This window comes from Trichoplax adhaerens, genomic scaffold (genome assembly GCF_000150275.1).
Source record: "Trichoplax adhaerens TRIADscaffold_9 genomic scaffold, whole genome shotgun sequence".
NCBI lineage: Eukaryota > Metazoa > Placozoa > Uniplacotomia > Trichoplacea > Trichoplacidae > Trichoplax > Trichoplax adhaerens.
Genome location: NW_002060951.1, coordinates 1,143,657 through 1,158,701, shown reverse-complemented (window position 1 = coordinate 1,158,701; position 15,045 = coordinate 1,143,657). Strand labels below are relative to the sequence as shown.

The 15,045-nt window shown below is 30.9% G+C and overlaps 1 protein-coding gene across 1 annotated transcript; it reads left to right on the top strand.

Annotated features, from left to right (window-relative positions):
• Positions 1-1,926: 1,926 nt before the first annotated feature.
• On the top strand, positions 1,927-13,150 carry TRIADDRAFT_58893 (uncharacterized protein; the record flags this gene model as incomplete). Its single annotated transcript, XM_002115062.1, has 23 exons — positions 1,927-2,074; positions 3,463-3,509; positions 3,655-3,714; positions 3,925-4,152; positions 4,306-4,455; positions 4,712-4,771; positions 4,923-5,142; positions 5,388-5,434; positions 5,549-5,689; positions 5,854-6,042; positions 6,789-6,977; positions 7,847-8,110; positions 8,309-8,473; positions 8,600-8,749; positions 9,151-9,201; positions 9,423-9,559; positions 9,677-9,724; positions 10,237-10,519; positions 11,066-11,277; positions 11,839-11,873; positions 11,995-12,143; positions 12,299-12,445; positions 12,971-13,150. 23 exons carry the CDS (start codon positions 1,927-1,929, stop codon positions 13,148-13,150), a joined length of 3,300 nt encoding a protein of 1,099 aa, XP_002115098.1.
• Between the last annotated feature and the right edge of the window lie 1,895 nt (positions 13,151-15,045).

The following is a 15,045-nucleotide window of genomic DNA, read 5'->3' as shown; positions in this document are numbered from 1 at the left end:
TGTTCTATATGTATTTCAAGGTTGAGAATAATTGATATAACAAATTATATTACTAGTATTATTTAAATTACTGAATCCCCTCTCGTAATAATTATACTTTATATTGCAACATTGTCTACGTGGGATTTGCTATTGATCCAGTCACCTTGATGCAAAATTTAAATCCTGCATTTCGTTTAGCAGAAATGATATTATTTATAATCTATCTAATATACAGCGATCGTCATCATTGAATTTACAGTTAAATACGGTATGCAATTTTGAGTGGCATGGGTAACTCGCAATAGAGGGACAACATACTATACTTCAGTAAGAATAGTATTCGTAATACGTATACTCGTATGTAAAGTTGCTGACACCAATTAGTATGTCAAATTAATGACTTTGCGCAAGTATAGCTTTCGAGATTTTATCTAACAATTTTATATAGTATCATATCGTACATAGTACCGTATGGACAATGTCCAGTACATTCAATCATCCTTGTAGAATTGAGCTAATATAATATTTCCAGAGCGGAATAACAATCTGGAAAAATTCTATCTTGATATGTTATTAGTAACCCAAGCTGCAAATTGTTCGATATAACATATTCAATCGTCTAATTAAACGAAGAAAATTACGTGAAAATTTATAGTTCATAATTATAATTATGTTAAATTTAAAGCATTTCCACAAAATTCGTCAAATGAAGACCAGGATGATAATTGTTTGCGATCTTCATAGCGAATCATAGTAAATCCTTAGTCTAGATTTATGAACTGATATTATAACAATACAATAGTTAGGAAAAGAATAAACTATCTGTAAATAGCCTATTAGTAACAAAATAATCTCCATGGCAACCACAGAAAATGATTATTTTGCCTTAGATATATGTTGATATCTCATTAACGTATTAATGTAAGACATTATACTATAGGATAGAGTAAAGTGTTCTTAGTACTATGGATGCTTTTTGATGTGCTTGATCAGATCTTAGACTACTATGGCAGATACTATCTCCAATTATCAATGACTGCATTAATATGCTTTAATAATATTATTCTAGTCGTGGTTTACGCTGTGAATGATAGCAACGTAAGAACTGCATAATTGCACATTTTGTATGCCAGTATAAATTATAAAGGACGTCTAGATTGGGCATAAATTTCCTTTTTTTCACGTATCTACTTACTTTATTCTCGGCTATATCTCTTTATCTTCGGCCATTTTCAACTTTTAAAATCTATTTTGTTTTATGCCTTACTTATAATGTAGTGTAAATATCGTATTAGGAAAAGCTATAATTCATAAAGTCTTTCTAAAAGTATTGATCTATGATAAGCGCTAAGTTAGCATAGACCTTCAACGATTCGTCCTTTTCGTCCATTCTTTGCATCATACTTAAAGTTGGGATGATAAAAATTTCTTCGAAAATCTCTTCTTAACGAAGGTAAGTATAATTTCTTAGAAATAATATGGTGTCTTTTTTCTGGCCTTAAATGCCTAGTTATTATTATTGCAATCATGCTACTTTTAATCCTAAATCTTTTAGACTCCAATGTTTATCGTTTTATTAGCCTTGTATGAAGTTCTTTTTAGTGTAATTATGTAGTAAAGAGAGTACATAAGTAGATAAGTATGTTGAACATTCAAGAAATTTTATAGTTATCAAAACTGTAATAGACCAATGAGATAGGTTGCTCTTACTGTCGATAGCAATTGATCATATGTATTACTCACTCTGTGAGATTAATATTTATTACAATTAATCTTATATTAATTAATTGAACTGTCTTCTTATAAAGATAAAATATTATTATCGTTTATTTACAAATATATGCATATACGTATATCATATGGTCGGTTTTCTAGGCAATTCGTATGATTGCATAGTTATTGGATTGAGCTACTTGTATATTGAAAAATTTCCACGAAATCACCATGAACGACGACGATTACGATAAGAACGCTAAAAAGGATGCCACGGGGAAACTTGGCGATATTTATGCTTTGATGAACGCTTTATTAACATCATCGAATAGTGGCTACATTAAGAAATCTAGAAAACGATGGACTGACATTCGAGTATGTAAGATATTTATTAATCGATATAGACTGATTTATTCTAATTATGGAAAGAAATAATTCATAGCACTTAATTTACGGTAGTAGAGTCAATAAATCCAGCGATGTTCCAAATTTTAGCGTTCATAACTTATTCTACTATTAATGGTATAAATATCTCGTGCATAATCCACCCATGATTCATTGCTGATTGTTATCATGTACAGCTATGGTTAGTTTCATTGATTTTAAGCAAATCGAAGAAATTTTATTATAGTCGTTGGATGTTAAAATGAATTTCTAACGTCATCTGTAAGGCTTACTGTATGTTTTAACCTAAATTCATCACCTTGTATAATGCGAATAGTTCATGAATGGATGCAATTTTAATTAATTAACCCCTAATATTTGTAAATTGATTAACGCAAAGTTGACATTTTTCATTAGATAATCTCAATTTGCCAAAGAGACTACTATATTAATACGTGCACTATAAATTCTCTGATTTACGCTCCTTCACTCTTATCGGGAAAGGGTACATATTTCGAATATGACATATACTCAAAAGAACGATGATTGATAAAGTATCTATATAAGTATTCTAATCCTAGCGATAGTTCGTAATTTGAGAGCATTATTACTATTTTTATCAAGATACACAATCTTAGCAACCCCGTATTGCCATTAAAATAAATAATGTTTGTATCTAAGTACCACTTAGGAATTAATCTATGCTTTGATTTTGCGTTCTATAATTTTAAATGTTTACTTCTACCATTAATGATAAATTTTAGAAAGATATCGATAACCTTTTTCATAGTTATATATCGGTAGGCGTTATGGCGTGATAAATTACAGTATATAGAATCATAGTTTTAGTACTTCTTTATTGATATTCAATATTAGACTATATACGTATGAAAGATCTGTGTAGGGAATAATCAGCAATTTAATAGCAAATCAACTATCCCACTACAAGGCGGTTAAATGACGAAATCATGCTATTGAAGTGTTAAAACGGCATCGATAGATTTTTCATTTTCTTTGACTACTGCAATTCAGTCTGATGATGAATTTTAGCCGAAATTTATCTAAATCGCCACAATTAATAAATAATTATGTTATTTCTTTTTATTAGAGTTTTCTTTATTAATATATAACCTCATATATACGTATTGCTGGTATAATACAGTTAATCCTGATTAGTAGTATGTGGATCATTTTGAGAGCGGATTAAGACAGTATGCCACATGCTAATCCCGATAGTCGTAATTAATATAAGCAATCAATTTATTTTTTCTCTGCTAACTTTTATCATAGTGAATATGGTACAATATCAGTAGTAGAGGTTGTCTAAGCTTTTTATTCATGCCTGCATTACACATTTTAAACCCCAATATCAAATTACTCTAGCCAAAAATTATCTTGAATATCAAATCAATTTATTTAATCAGTATAAAGTAAGTCTATCTAGAGGCTAATGGATTACTATTGTACGACTGCAGTCGATAAATACCCCAAAAGGCGTTACAAATAAATTATTGGGAGGAATAGATTTCTCCAAACTCAATTGCTAAATAGGCTTATATGCTTTTATTTTTACAGAATAAATTTATAGATAAAGTGGCCAAGCGCTCGACACCGGTCACCGTGGTTAAAAGGCAAGTAATTACAATACTCTTACAATTCAAAACAGTAATGTTAAAGTGATGGTAATCACCATAAGAATATTTAAATCAATCTTTGCTCTATGATACTCGAGTTATTGAAATGACGAAATCGAAGATAATTAATAGAACAATTTCATTAAATAGTTTTGACCGAGATGAAGCTTGTCCCCGTATTGAGCAACACTTGAGTTTAAACAATTTCCAGGAATTAATGGATCGATTTTCAATAACGCCTGGTTCGCCATCTCAACGACAGCGAGGACTAGCTTGGGCTAAAGATAATATAGGCAGCAAAAGATTAAAAAATGATGTAGAATTTAATGAGATCAGAAAGAAGCCAGGTCAAATGAATAGGCTAGAATTTAAACGGACGTTAATTGAATTACTAGGAACGCAGAAATTTAATCGCCAATTGGACGAAATATTTTCTAAGGTAATAAGCTTAAATGATAATTGATGGATGCAATTGGTGTTATCCTTTATGATACCTATAAAATAATGTGTTTAATTTAATCTAAAGATTATACTATGTCAATATACGAAATAAATGGTATTCAAGATTTTTATTGGCACTGTCTTTACTTAGGTCGATGTTACATGTGATGGCCTAGTCGACTGGGAAGATTTTTGTACATATACTTTATTACAATATCAGGAGCTTGATTATGAAAAACATAACAGAGAAACTCCATTTATTGGCAAGCCCAAATTTTTTTCGGATCCTCGTATGAATAAGGTACTTGATTATCAACAACTTGATATACGGTACTCAAAAACGAAATTTAATGATAAGTATAAAAGATACTGTCTAACAGTTTACGTTATTCATAAGATATTGATAGATTTAACCCCTTTGACAAATAGTACCAATAATTTATATCTCAGAAAAATAAATTATATGTTAATCGATATCTCGTTATTGATACTTTTACAACTTATGCCAGTCTTTATTGCTAACTATATTATGAACTGCAAATATTTTTAACTTATAGGAGGTTATCATTAGAATATTGTATATTTCAAATTCCAATCGATATGCAACCGTATCAAAGGTTAGTATTTTGCTAGATGATTTTAAATAATTCCTTATAATTTTTCAATTACCAGAGAGATTGCAACTAATAGTTATTATTTTAGCGCTAGTATTTTTAAGTTGCCAGTTATTTAGATGATAATCTTAACTAATACGTCATTTCTATCTAGGATGGAACGATTGGTGTATGGGGAGTTGATTTAGAATTAGTTCAGTGTCTTCAGCTATCACCCACTAGTAATGAAGAAGCAAAAAAGAAATTAAATTTGTGGGTTACCGATGCCGTCTACATGAAAAATATTAATAAATTAGCTATATCGACGACAAGTCGGGACTTGTACTTTTTAGACACCACGACAACAACGTTAATGAAGCAATTTCATTTATTCGGTAAGTTACAGAATTACCATGTCTATGCGTCATGGCTGCTTTAGTTAAGAAGTGTTTTTGTTATAACGCTAGTCTAGATTCTATTTATTGGATTTAGTATTGGATATATGCCTATATATGATGGTCCTATTTTGAATTGCACTAAAAATAGTCTATAATATTCATAAGTCAATTTTCTCATTTGTAAACTTTATATGAAGAAACAATTCTGATCGTACCGTACTATTTCTGTAAATATACACTAGATTTACCATCTGTCCCATTATGCCTCGATTATTGGTTTGATCCCTTAGTAAGTAATATTATCCAAAAGGAATCTTATTATTATAGAATCTCATTTAATTCTATTCATGAGGATTAGGATATCATTAGATGTTAGTAATCGTCATTTTGGGTTATGTTGCAGGTATTTGATACAAGATCTCTTTTAATCTATGGTGATGATATCGGAAATGTGACATTTTTATACTTTAATAAGCCTCATGTTGCACTTTTTGATGATCCTGCAAAAATAAGACGAGATCGAACATATCAAATATTTGCCAAGGTAGCATTAATAACATGCTAGTCTTAGGTTTCGACCTTTAAAAGAGCGTAAAAATTATGCTTGACTAGGTGGAAATTCATCACAGATACTTGAGTTGTTCTACTGATAGGAATAAGTGATAGATTAATATAATTCAATGGATGCTTTCTTTCAAAATTATGCAGGATCTGGATCATCAGTCCGAATTTGTTCAAATGCAAGTTCTAACAGATATGCATAAAGATTGGGTTAGGAGAATTAAATATCTGCCAACACATTCCAGTATAATTTCCTGTTCTAGCAATGGTAAAGATTCCCTAGTTGTTCGAGATATTGATAAGAAGAAAAAACCTTATACATTCCGAGTTACAAAAGTAAGCCATATTTGAAGGAAATTGAAATGCATTAAAGAATCATATTAACTCCACTTGTTTATCAGCTATTTAACTGAAACTATTTAAAAATTAATCTGCTATTAATTTCCTGTTTGGAAAGTCTAATTTTCTTGATATAGTACGATCAGTTTTATAAATTATAGTATGCGTTAGCAAGTTCAGAACATTATGATCGAAAGAAATATTAACAAGAGATTACAATATTTGATAATTGTCTAATGATCTGAACTCCCAGTTTACTCGCTATTGCATCATTGGTTTTATTACTTATTGGCGAATTAAATGACTTGTAATGGATTGGAATTAAATAAATGGCATAGTATTGATCGTTTAGCTTACCTTTTAAAGCTTCAGTTTCCTTAGTATAGCATAATTCGGTTATTAGTTTCATGGCGTAGTAGATTGAACAATTTGTTATTAAAAGTGATAGTAGCGAATGATTTTAAGGAGTTATTCCTTCTAGTTATGTGTAAGAAGCTAACTAGCTTACAATTGATAGAGTTAGTACATCCAGATATCTAATCCAATATGTAATATGTAATATAATGAATGGTAATGACTTATACCTGCACATGTTGCTCATTTGCTAGTAAGCTATAAATCTTTTCTTTGCTTGATAAATGGACTAATCATTTTATTGGAAGAGAAGCGGGTTTTCTTAAAATTGCTTTGAAGTAGACTATATCTATCTTTTCACGGTAAGGTAATTCTGGATCTTTTTTTAGGGAATCGATTGCTTCGATGTTAGCCTCTTATGGAACATTATTGCTACAGGAAGTTCAGATGCAGTGCGCTTATGGAATCCATATGTGACAAATAAGCCCGTAGCGGTCATGAAAGGGCATCAATTGGCAGTTATTGATGTAGTAATCTATGAAGATCAAGGACTGGTCCTTAGTTTCGCAAAGGAAGAGGTAAAAATTCTATCAGAATTTCTTAATGCGTAGATTTAAAAGTAACGTCATGCTATATATCAGCTGGTATTTAGATCGGAGTTACACAATGAAAGTTGATCAATACTAGTGCCTTTACCGAGATGTTGAAAGAGACCTATATAATGATAACTTAATTGATATATATATATATAGTATAATAGATGCATAATCTCGATTACTATAATTAAATACGTATGCTCTTTGAACGCAATCGAATTATTTTCTATTATCATTTCATCAATAATTGCTAAGGCATAGTGCAGTCTTCATGTTCTATCCACCAACTGAAATAATCTCAGTAATTACTGCAGACCACTAATTATGAATACTTCGGATAGAAATTACGGCTATTAGAATGAGTTTTCCTAGTTCATTCGGTAACAATAACAAAACTAATCTGTTATATCTGACGGAATTAGTACATGAATCATAATTTTTATATCGCTGCAATTTTGTAAATGTAATAGAATTTATTTTGAAGAAATCATCATGACTTTTTCTAATACTCACAAAAATCTCTCATATATTCTACGTGGTAAATAAATGTTAGCCCAGAGGAAATTGTTAAAATGTTATAGCCTTTATATTATCGTTTAATCGCCTAATTTTTATTAAATATTCAACTAAAAAGTCCTATCTTAGCTTAATATACAATTTTAAATCTAAATCTAAATCTAATATAGTCACATGTTAATTTATCAGATAGTAGTCTTTTAGAAATTAAGGTGGATTTAGTATTTTGTTATCGTTTAATTTTTTATTCTTTCATTTATTCGATAGAAATGAGGAATATGTGGTATTTACTATAAATATTTTAGCTACATTGATATTTCTTCTTCTTTTTGTAGTCAATAAGGATTTGGTGTATTAAAGAGCACTATTGCCTACACTCTATCAACCTGAAGTTTCCATTGGACGCTAGGCTACCCGATCATTTCTCCCATGTTTTCTTACTGCAAGCATCTCCATTAAATACTTTGTTAATTACCTGTAGTGATGTTATTGCGGAAATGAAGATGCAAAGTTCTCATCAAATTGGTACCAGGCATCGAAATGTAGTTACTCATTCCAGACCGTTGCGCAGTGCGCTGTATAATAAGAGACTTAATCAGGTGATACCATAATTTATAAAACTATCTCTTGATTTCGAATTTCGATATTGCTGTAAAATATTCTATCATTGTAACTTAAATTAAAATGATGCGATAGCAATCTTAAGCATACGATTTAAAAATGTATAACATGATACCATGAACACATCTCCTGTACATCTCGTTAACGAAATGCTATATTTTATCCATCTGTTGTAGGTTGTTGTTGGCTGTACTAATTCACTAGTATCAGTCTGGGATTTTGAGGGTGGCCAAAGGATAATCCAGTTTTCAACTGCTCATGATCAAGAAGAACTTGCTTATATGAGATTTGATGCTGATGAAAAGCGATTATTGAACGCCAGTCGCAACGGAAGTATAACGGTAAATTTATATTTGGTCCTTCTGTTATGCCATCAATGGATAATATAAATATATTCTATTAAAATTGATGTAATTCGCTTATGTAAAATTTTTCACTATGTTAATAAAATCCTTTTCTTAATGTAGGTTTGGAATTTTACCAATGGCCATTGCCTTCATAGATTAGAACCAGCAACCTCTGACGAAATTACCGGAGTGGTCGATGCCCCGGAACACAACTGCTTCATTTCAGTTGGATGGAGTAAAAAGATTGTAGTGTATGAGAAGGATCTTACAGTAAGTTCATATGATGTTAAAATCTAAACGAAGAGTACATTTAAGTATGGACTACTAAAAAAATGTCAGCCTTTTTTAGTAGTCCATGATTTAAGCTATGATTGCAGTATTCGCGAAAGATTAAACGGCAATGCCATATTAGATCTAAGATATAATATATTTTAATACGCAGTTTAGTTTCTAAATATACTATAAAGTATTTAAAAGATGTTTCAGTAATATCATATTTATTTGATTTTAGTTAAGAACAGAATTTAAGTATTCAATTTAAAGTATAATCATAGTGCACTAAAGAGATTTTGCATTAGTGTAATACTTTGAGCAATTTTGGTTGAAAGGAAACGTAAAATTGCATAATTTATGTTTCTAATCATTTTTACTTTTTATGTAATTTAAATTAGAGTTTTCATCTTGATCCTCAAATGGAATGGAAAGGAGGCCAACTACACAAGGTAACAATAATTGATGGATGATAATGTTAGTTTTATTGAATTTGAATATAGCACGATGTATATTACGCTAGCGGTTATAAGAAGCCAATCAATTTCTATCACACTGTATGATATTATAAAAGGTTATTTATGAATCTGACATGAATCTATACTGGATATATCAGTTAAATTTTGAAGATTTTTCGCTAATCCTTTGCCTTCCTTTCCAATCCTTAACCCAGGAGGATATTCTTAGTATTGACTACTGTCCTCCACATTATGTAGCCACTGGTAGTTTTGATGGGGAAATTGTGATTTGGCTAGCCGATACGGAAAGTGTTTTCCGTCGTTTAAGAAAGCCATCCAAAAGTAGTAGAAGGTAACGATAGGATGATACCTTCTCAGTAAATAAATCAAGCTGCTTCTTATTACAGCCGCTAATTATATTTTAATTAATAACCGAAATCGATCGCTCTTTCTCATACTCTCGATATAGATCAAGTAAAAGCAACTCTGGATATACTGACAGTCGACATGGACCAGGGTAAGCTAGAGATCGATTATATTTTGGATAGATAGGGTATTGTAAAATAGTTACTACAAGCGTTACTGCTATAGATGAAATTTTTGATTTCTTACAGTAATTATTGGGATTAATCTCGGCGTTATATGAAATTAGCTAAAAAAGTATTGATTACATTCCTACTTATTACATAATCGTAGTAGATCATAAAGTCTACTGACTGTTAGCAGTGAGGCTGTAGCAATGTATATTTTACAAATAGTACCTCTAGTTTTTTGAATAAGTGCCAAAGCCGAAAATAGATATGGTATAGAGATATTAGTCATCTTAAGTGCTAAAAAATGGACATACGAATTTTATAAATTAAAGATGTAATATAACACGAATATTTTTCACTAATATTCCAACTGTTGTTTAGAGTATGGATGACTACTTGTTTTGTTCATTAAAGATTAAATAATTTAAATAGATAGATTTTGTAAATTTAAGCTATAGTATGAAACATTTTTCGTCATTATCTTAACTGTTTTCAGGCGCCATGCGGTAGAGAATTTGGCATTTTTAAAATCTCGAATTCATATTCGAAACCCTGACTGTGGTCATCTCATATCTAGCCAATATAATAAAATCTACTTCTGGAATATCTTATCTTCGGATAGTCGAGGTCTGGCTAGTTTTAGAGCAACGCAAGAACGCGGAGATACTATCTTAAGTATCCATGTCGATTCCTACGACGAGATCTTGGCCGTAAGCGATAGTGGTGGTAATGTTAGTATTTGGGATATCACAAGTTTCTGTCTGCCTGATATTCTTTCGGTAAGCTATGGCCTACTACACTATGAAAAGTTTAAAGCTAACGAGTCATCACTCGTAACTAAAGCTTTGGGTCTGTTGAAGATCAAGCTATTCGATAGTTTGTTGATTAGGATGCATAACTACTTACTTTTTAAATGGTTACACTACATTTCACATTTTTTGGCTAATGATGAAAAAAATAAGAAAATAAAACACTTTAAGTTTATTATTGCATCACAGAAATATTTTAGTAAAGTATGAGTAAAGTATCGATAGAGTATAAATAATACAAAATTAACTTCATGCTTTATTAGTTTATCGTGGTAAGTACATAGTTTAGTTTAGCGAATAAAAATATAGTCATTCCTATGAAGTCCTTATTATTCAAGCCTTGGGCTTAGTTGCAGGAAGTGACATAGACATAGATGCCTTATTATACCTATATGACCGTTTTAATTAATTCCTTGTTATATTCTATTTATCATAAATTGTACATAAGTAATGTGGTAATGTATGTCAATTCATTTTTATGTATCGTAGTCATTAACACTTCTAATCAAACTACAGGAGGATGAACCCCCATTATTAATTCGGTGGAAAGCACATGATCTTGCTGTAGTTAGTATCCAATATATTCGCCATACAGCAAACGATTTCTTATTGACGGCATCAGTTGATCAAACAGCAAGAGTTTGGACTGCTGGCGGGCATTACGTTGGGACATTTGGTCAAGCGATTAAGTGGGATTTAAAGGACCCTTCGACTTACCAACATCCTAAGTAAGTTATAATCAAAATAAACGGATAAAAATGAAAGTAATACTCAATGTTTCGTAGCAGCAATTTTTAAGTTATTGATTCTTGAGAGTACAATGACATTTCATTACAGTAGAAAATATACGGTATAGTTGTGATAAGGTGTCTTCTAAATATTACAGCAGTAACTACAATTTCTTATAAAATTTCACTTTACAACAGTAATTTTGGTTCATCTAACTATACATAATCTATTGTATATCTGTAGTAATGATATCGCTCTTCATGAGTTACTAGTATGCACGCAATTATACTGGTATCTATATTGATCATTTCATTATAAATGGGGAATGACTCTTATTTTTACTCTTCGATCCGTAAATAAGTAGCTAAAAATAAGCTAAAATTAATGTAAAAATTCTTGTTTCATTTTAAATTGAATATTAATTGGCGTTAATTTACTACGGCTGATTTTATGTTAATGTAATTAGATACAGCATTACTTTTACTCTTATCTGAATTCTTAAATATCGAAAGGTAAGCTAAGATCGATCATAAATAATTCTTTTTTATTCTAACTTGTAGAACTCCATGGACTGCTTCTGATTCACAGCTTTTAAGTAAGGCATTAATAAAATTTAGCAGATGCAAAATATTAAAAAAATCATACCTATATTATAATCTCTTAATATAATCTACCCTGGTTAATCGTGACTTTTCAATTTAAATTGCAAATGATAGGTAGCAGCAGAAGTTCTATGAATTTAAAGGATGCTAGTATATATAGTCTTGATAAATATACAAACAATGCCAATGATACCATTAATAAGAATAATGATGAAGAGGTTGAAGAATTAATACAACATATACCTAAAATAGATTCTGCCAGGGTAAGAAAATGATTTTAGCTTGCAATTTTTACTTGCATTCCTAATTAAGCAATAGGCGCAAGTAGGGTATCTAATCAGCTTACTGCATTTGTATTGCTATCGTAGTTTTTATCATAGTGTATGGGTAAATAACAATTTTCTAATTTCATTTGAAGTCTGTTCTTGGCGATCAATATTCAAAACAATATCAACGTCGAATGGAAAGCCGCCGTCGTCGACGTCAAGATATGGGTGAAATAGATATTAATCGAACTGTTCGTTTTGGCAAGACTTGCTCTCCATTTCAAGTTATTAAAACACCGGTATGTATTTAAATTGGTAGCAGTCTGAACCCTAACTCAGAGTATACTTTATTTTTCATGGCGTTCGCTAACAGTATTATACAGTAGATTGTGGTCGCTAGATATGTTGATATGCTAGTGTAATCTGTCTCTAGGTGCTCTATCTGTGTCCACGGAATCAGTTATTTGCCTATGTTTTGTTATGATCACACAGTAATGTAATTTTACTGCAGTTATGTCTTGTTAATCTGCCTTATAGTCCAGATACTTTTTGACTAAGATGTATGTATCTGAAGAGAGTTAAATTAACTACTATAGTTATAGATTATACCTCAATAGCCAAACCGGAAAACGTATCGTGTAAATACATTTTTTTCTAGTATCATTGTTTATTTTCAACGGGTAGCACATCTTCGTAGCTGTTTTGTGATTTAATTGGAGAGTACTTAACACTGAGCGTCTTCTAGTGTTAGGAATACTATAATATAATCTTTGTTAATTTCAACTTTTAACATTGTTTACTCCTTCTTAATTTATCTTTATAAGGATATGGAAGAATTTTTTCTACCTCGTAATGTACCCATGACTCCTAACATGCGTCAGAAAGAAGCCAGTAGGAGTTTATTCGGATTCGCTCAAGACAGCGTTTCCTTACCTAATTTACAAGCCTCACTAAATAGATCACCAATATCTCCGCAACTATCACCTCGGAATTTTGAATTTTAATATCACTAAAAAAAGTATAACAAATGATATTTACGAAACATATATCTGATCTTGAATTACAGTGGACTGTTCAATGATAAATTATCAATGTATAAATTATTGATTATAAGTCGATAAAAAGCATTATAATTACTATTTATATCTCACGACAATATATGATTTACCGATGAGTGATTTCATTTGGAACTAAAAAGTTATCATTTTATGCCTCTTGAAGTTGATTTAGATTCAGAATTTGATAATCGCATAGATCAAATTCAATACTTAATCTGTTTATTTATTCGTACCTAAGTGATGACAGTTCGGTAAAGACTCAGTCAAGAAATAGGATAAAACATGACAAGTGTGATTTGTATTATGCACCAGAGGTATCTGTAAACTTGAATTAAGAATATGTTACTTAATATGCTTGACTTAACCGACATTGATGTATACCTACGATAATACTTGTCGTATAAGATATCAATCAATGTATGTAAACGCTACATGTATATTTTATAATAAATCATTTGGAACAAGAATAGTTACTTTATGTTAAAAGGAGTGTATAATGGGTTTATTTGATAGTTATCTGGGTGCAATAGGACCGATAAATACTGAACAATCAGTGTAGACTTTTTGATAGTGAAGTAAAATTGCGCTTATAAATTTACTTAAAATTGTGCCTGGTACCGCATTTTAACTGAATTAGGAGATATTAGATATCCAATTATCATACTCAATGGCCTTATTACTGTACTACTTGGATAGGACAGATAGAAGCTGAACGATCTATAGATAATCTCCACCTTTTTAAATGACTAAATTAGATGGCGATTTCACTATTGCATAAACCATGACTAGACTTGGCTACTGTTTGTTTATGATTGAATTCATATTGAATCTCGGCAAATACGAACAGTTACTGCAATATTAGAGCCGTTACTTACAATATAATTGAGCCCTAGCTTACAACTATTCTGCAATTACTCAAAGTAATATTTTATAATTTTACTAATTAGTGGATAGGCTATTAAAAGGAGGGTCTGATTATTATGACCTATATTTGCTTTGATCATTCGATAAAACTGAAGAACGAAAATTTTAGAATAATGAATCAATTCACTCTTAATTGGTCCTATAATACGTCTTTAAATTAATTGATCGTTTCGTGCTTGCAGTTTTGGCCGTATTACTTTCAAAGATTTGTGATGCACTTATTTGTATCGTATTTATATACTCGTATATACGGACAGTTGGTAAGTAGTTATTATAAATGGACGATTGGATGCGCTAGGTAGATAATAATAACTGAGGTGAGCACTATGAATTTAGCTAGTAACGATCATGTAGGTGAAATACTGGAAAAATTAAGGTACGCGTTTCCCGCGATTCATAATATAATGAGTTCTAGAATTGAAATTTTAGCGCTGCCATGACAGTAAATGAGTAACAGGAATGGCTAGTTTATAATTGATTACTGATAGGTGATTACTTGGTGACTTCGGGTATAGATATCATTGAGTAATGGATGAAGGATAATTGAATATATCTCAAGTCGAGTAACTCATTCAGAATACTGTACAAATAATAAATTCTCAGTTCTGCGTATAGATCACTAGATGAAGTAAATCTCGTGAGCTAATTTGAAGGTAGTCTATTATGCTTTGGATTTATATCAATTCTTCGACCTTTTCATGATAGTGATGTTATTAATTATCCCTATCGCGAGCGATTGCTGCACTAGTTTATCATATGGACTAGAAGAAGAAATGCATGACAGTGTATTCAAGTAAAATCGAATAATTGCTATGAATAGAAGGAGTAGGTAGGCGCTCAATATTGCACAATATATCTTCTGCAAGCTTTGCTAAATTACCCAAATAGGCAACCCTACTTGACTTTCATAAACGCGC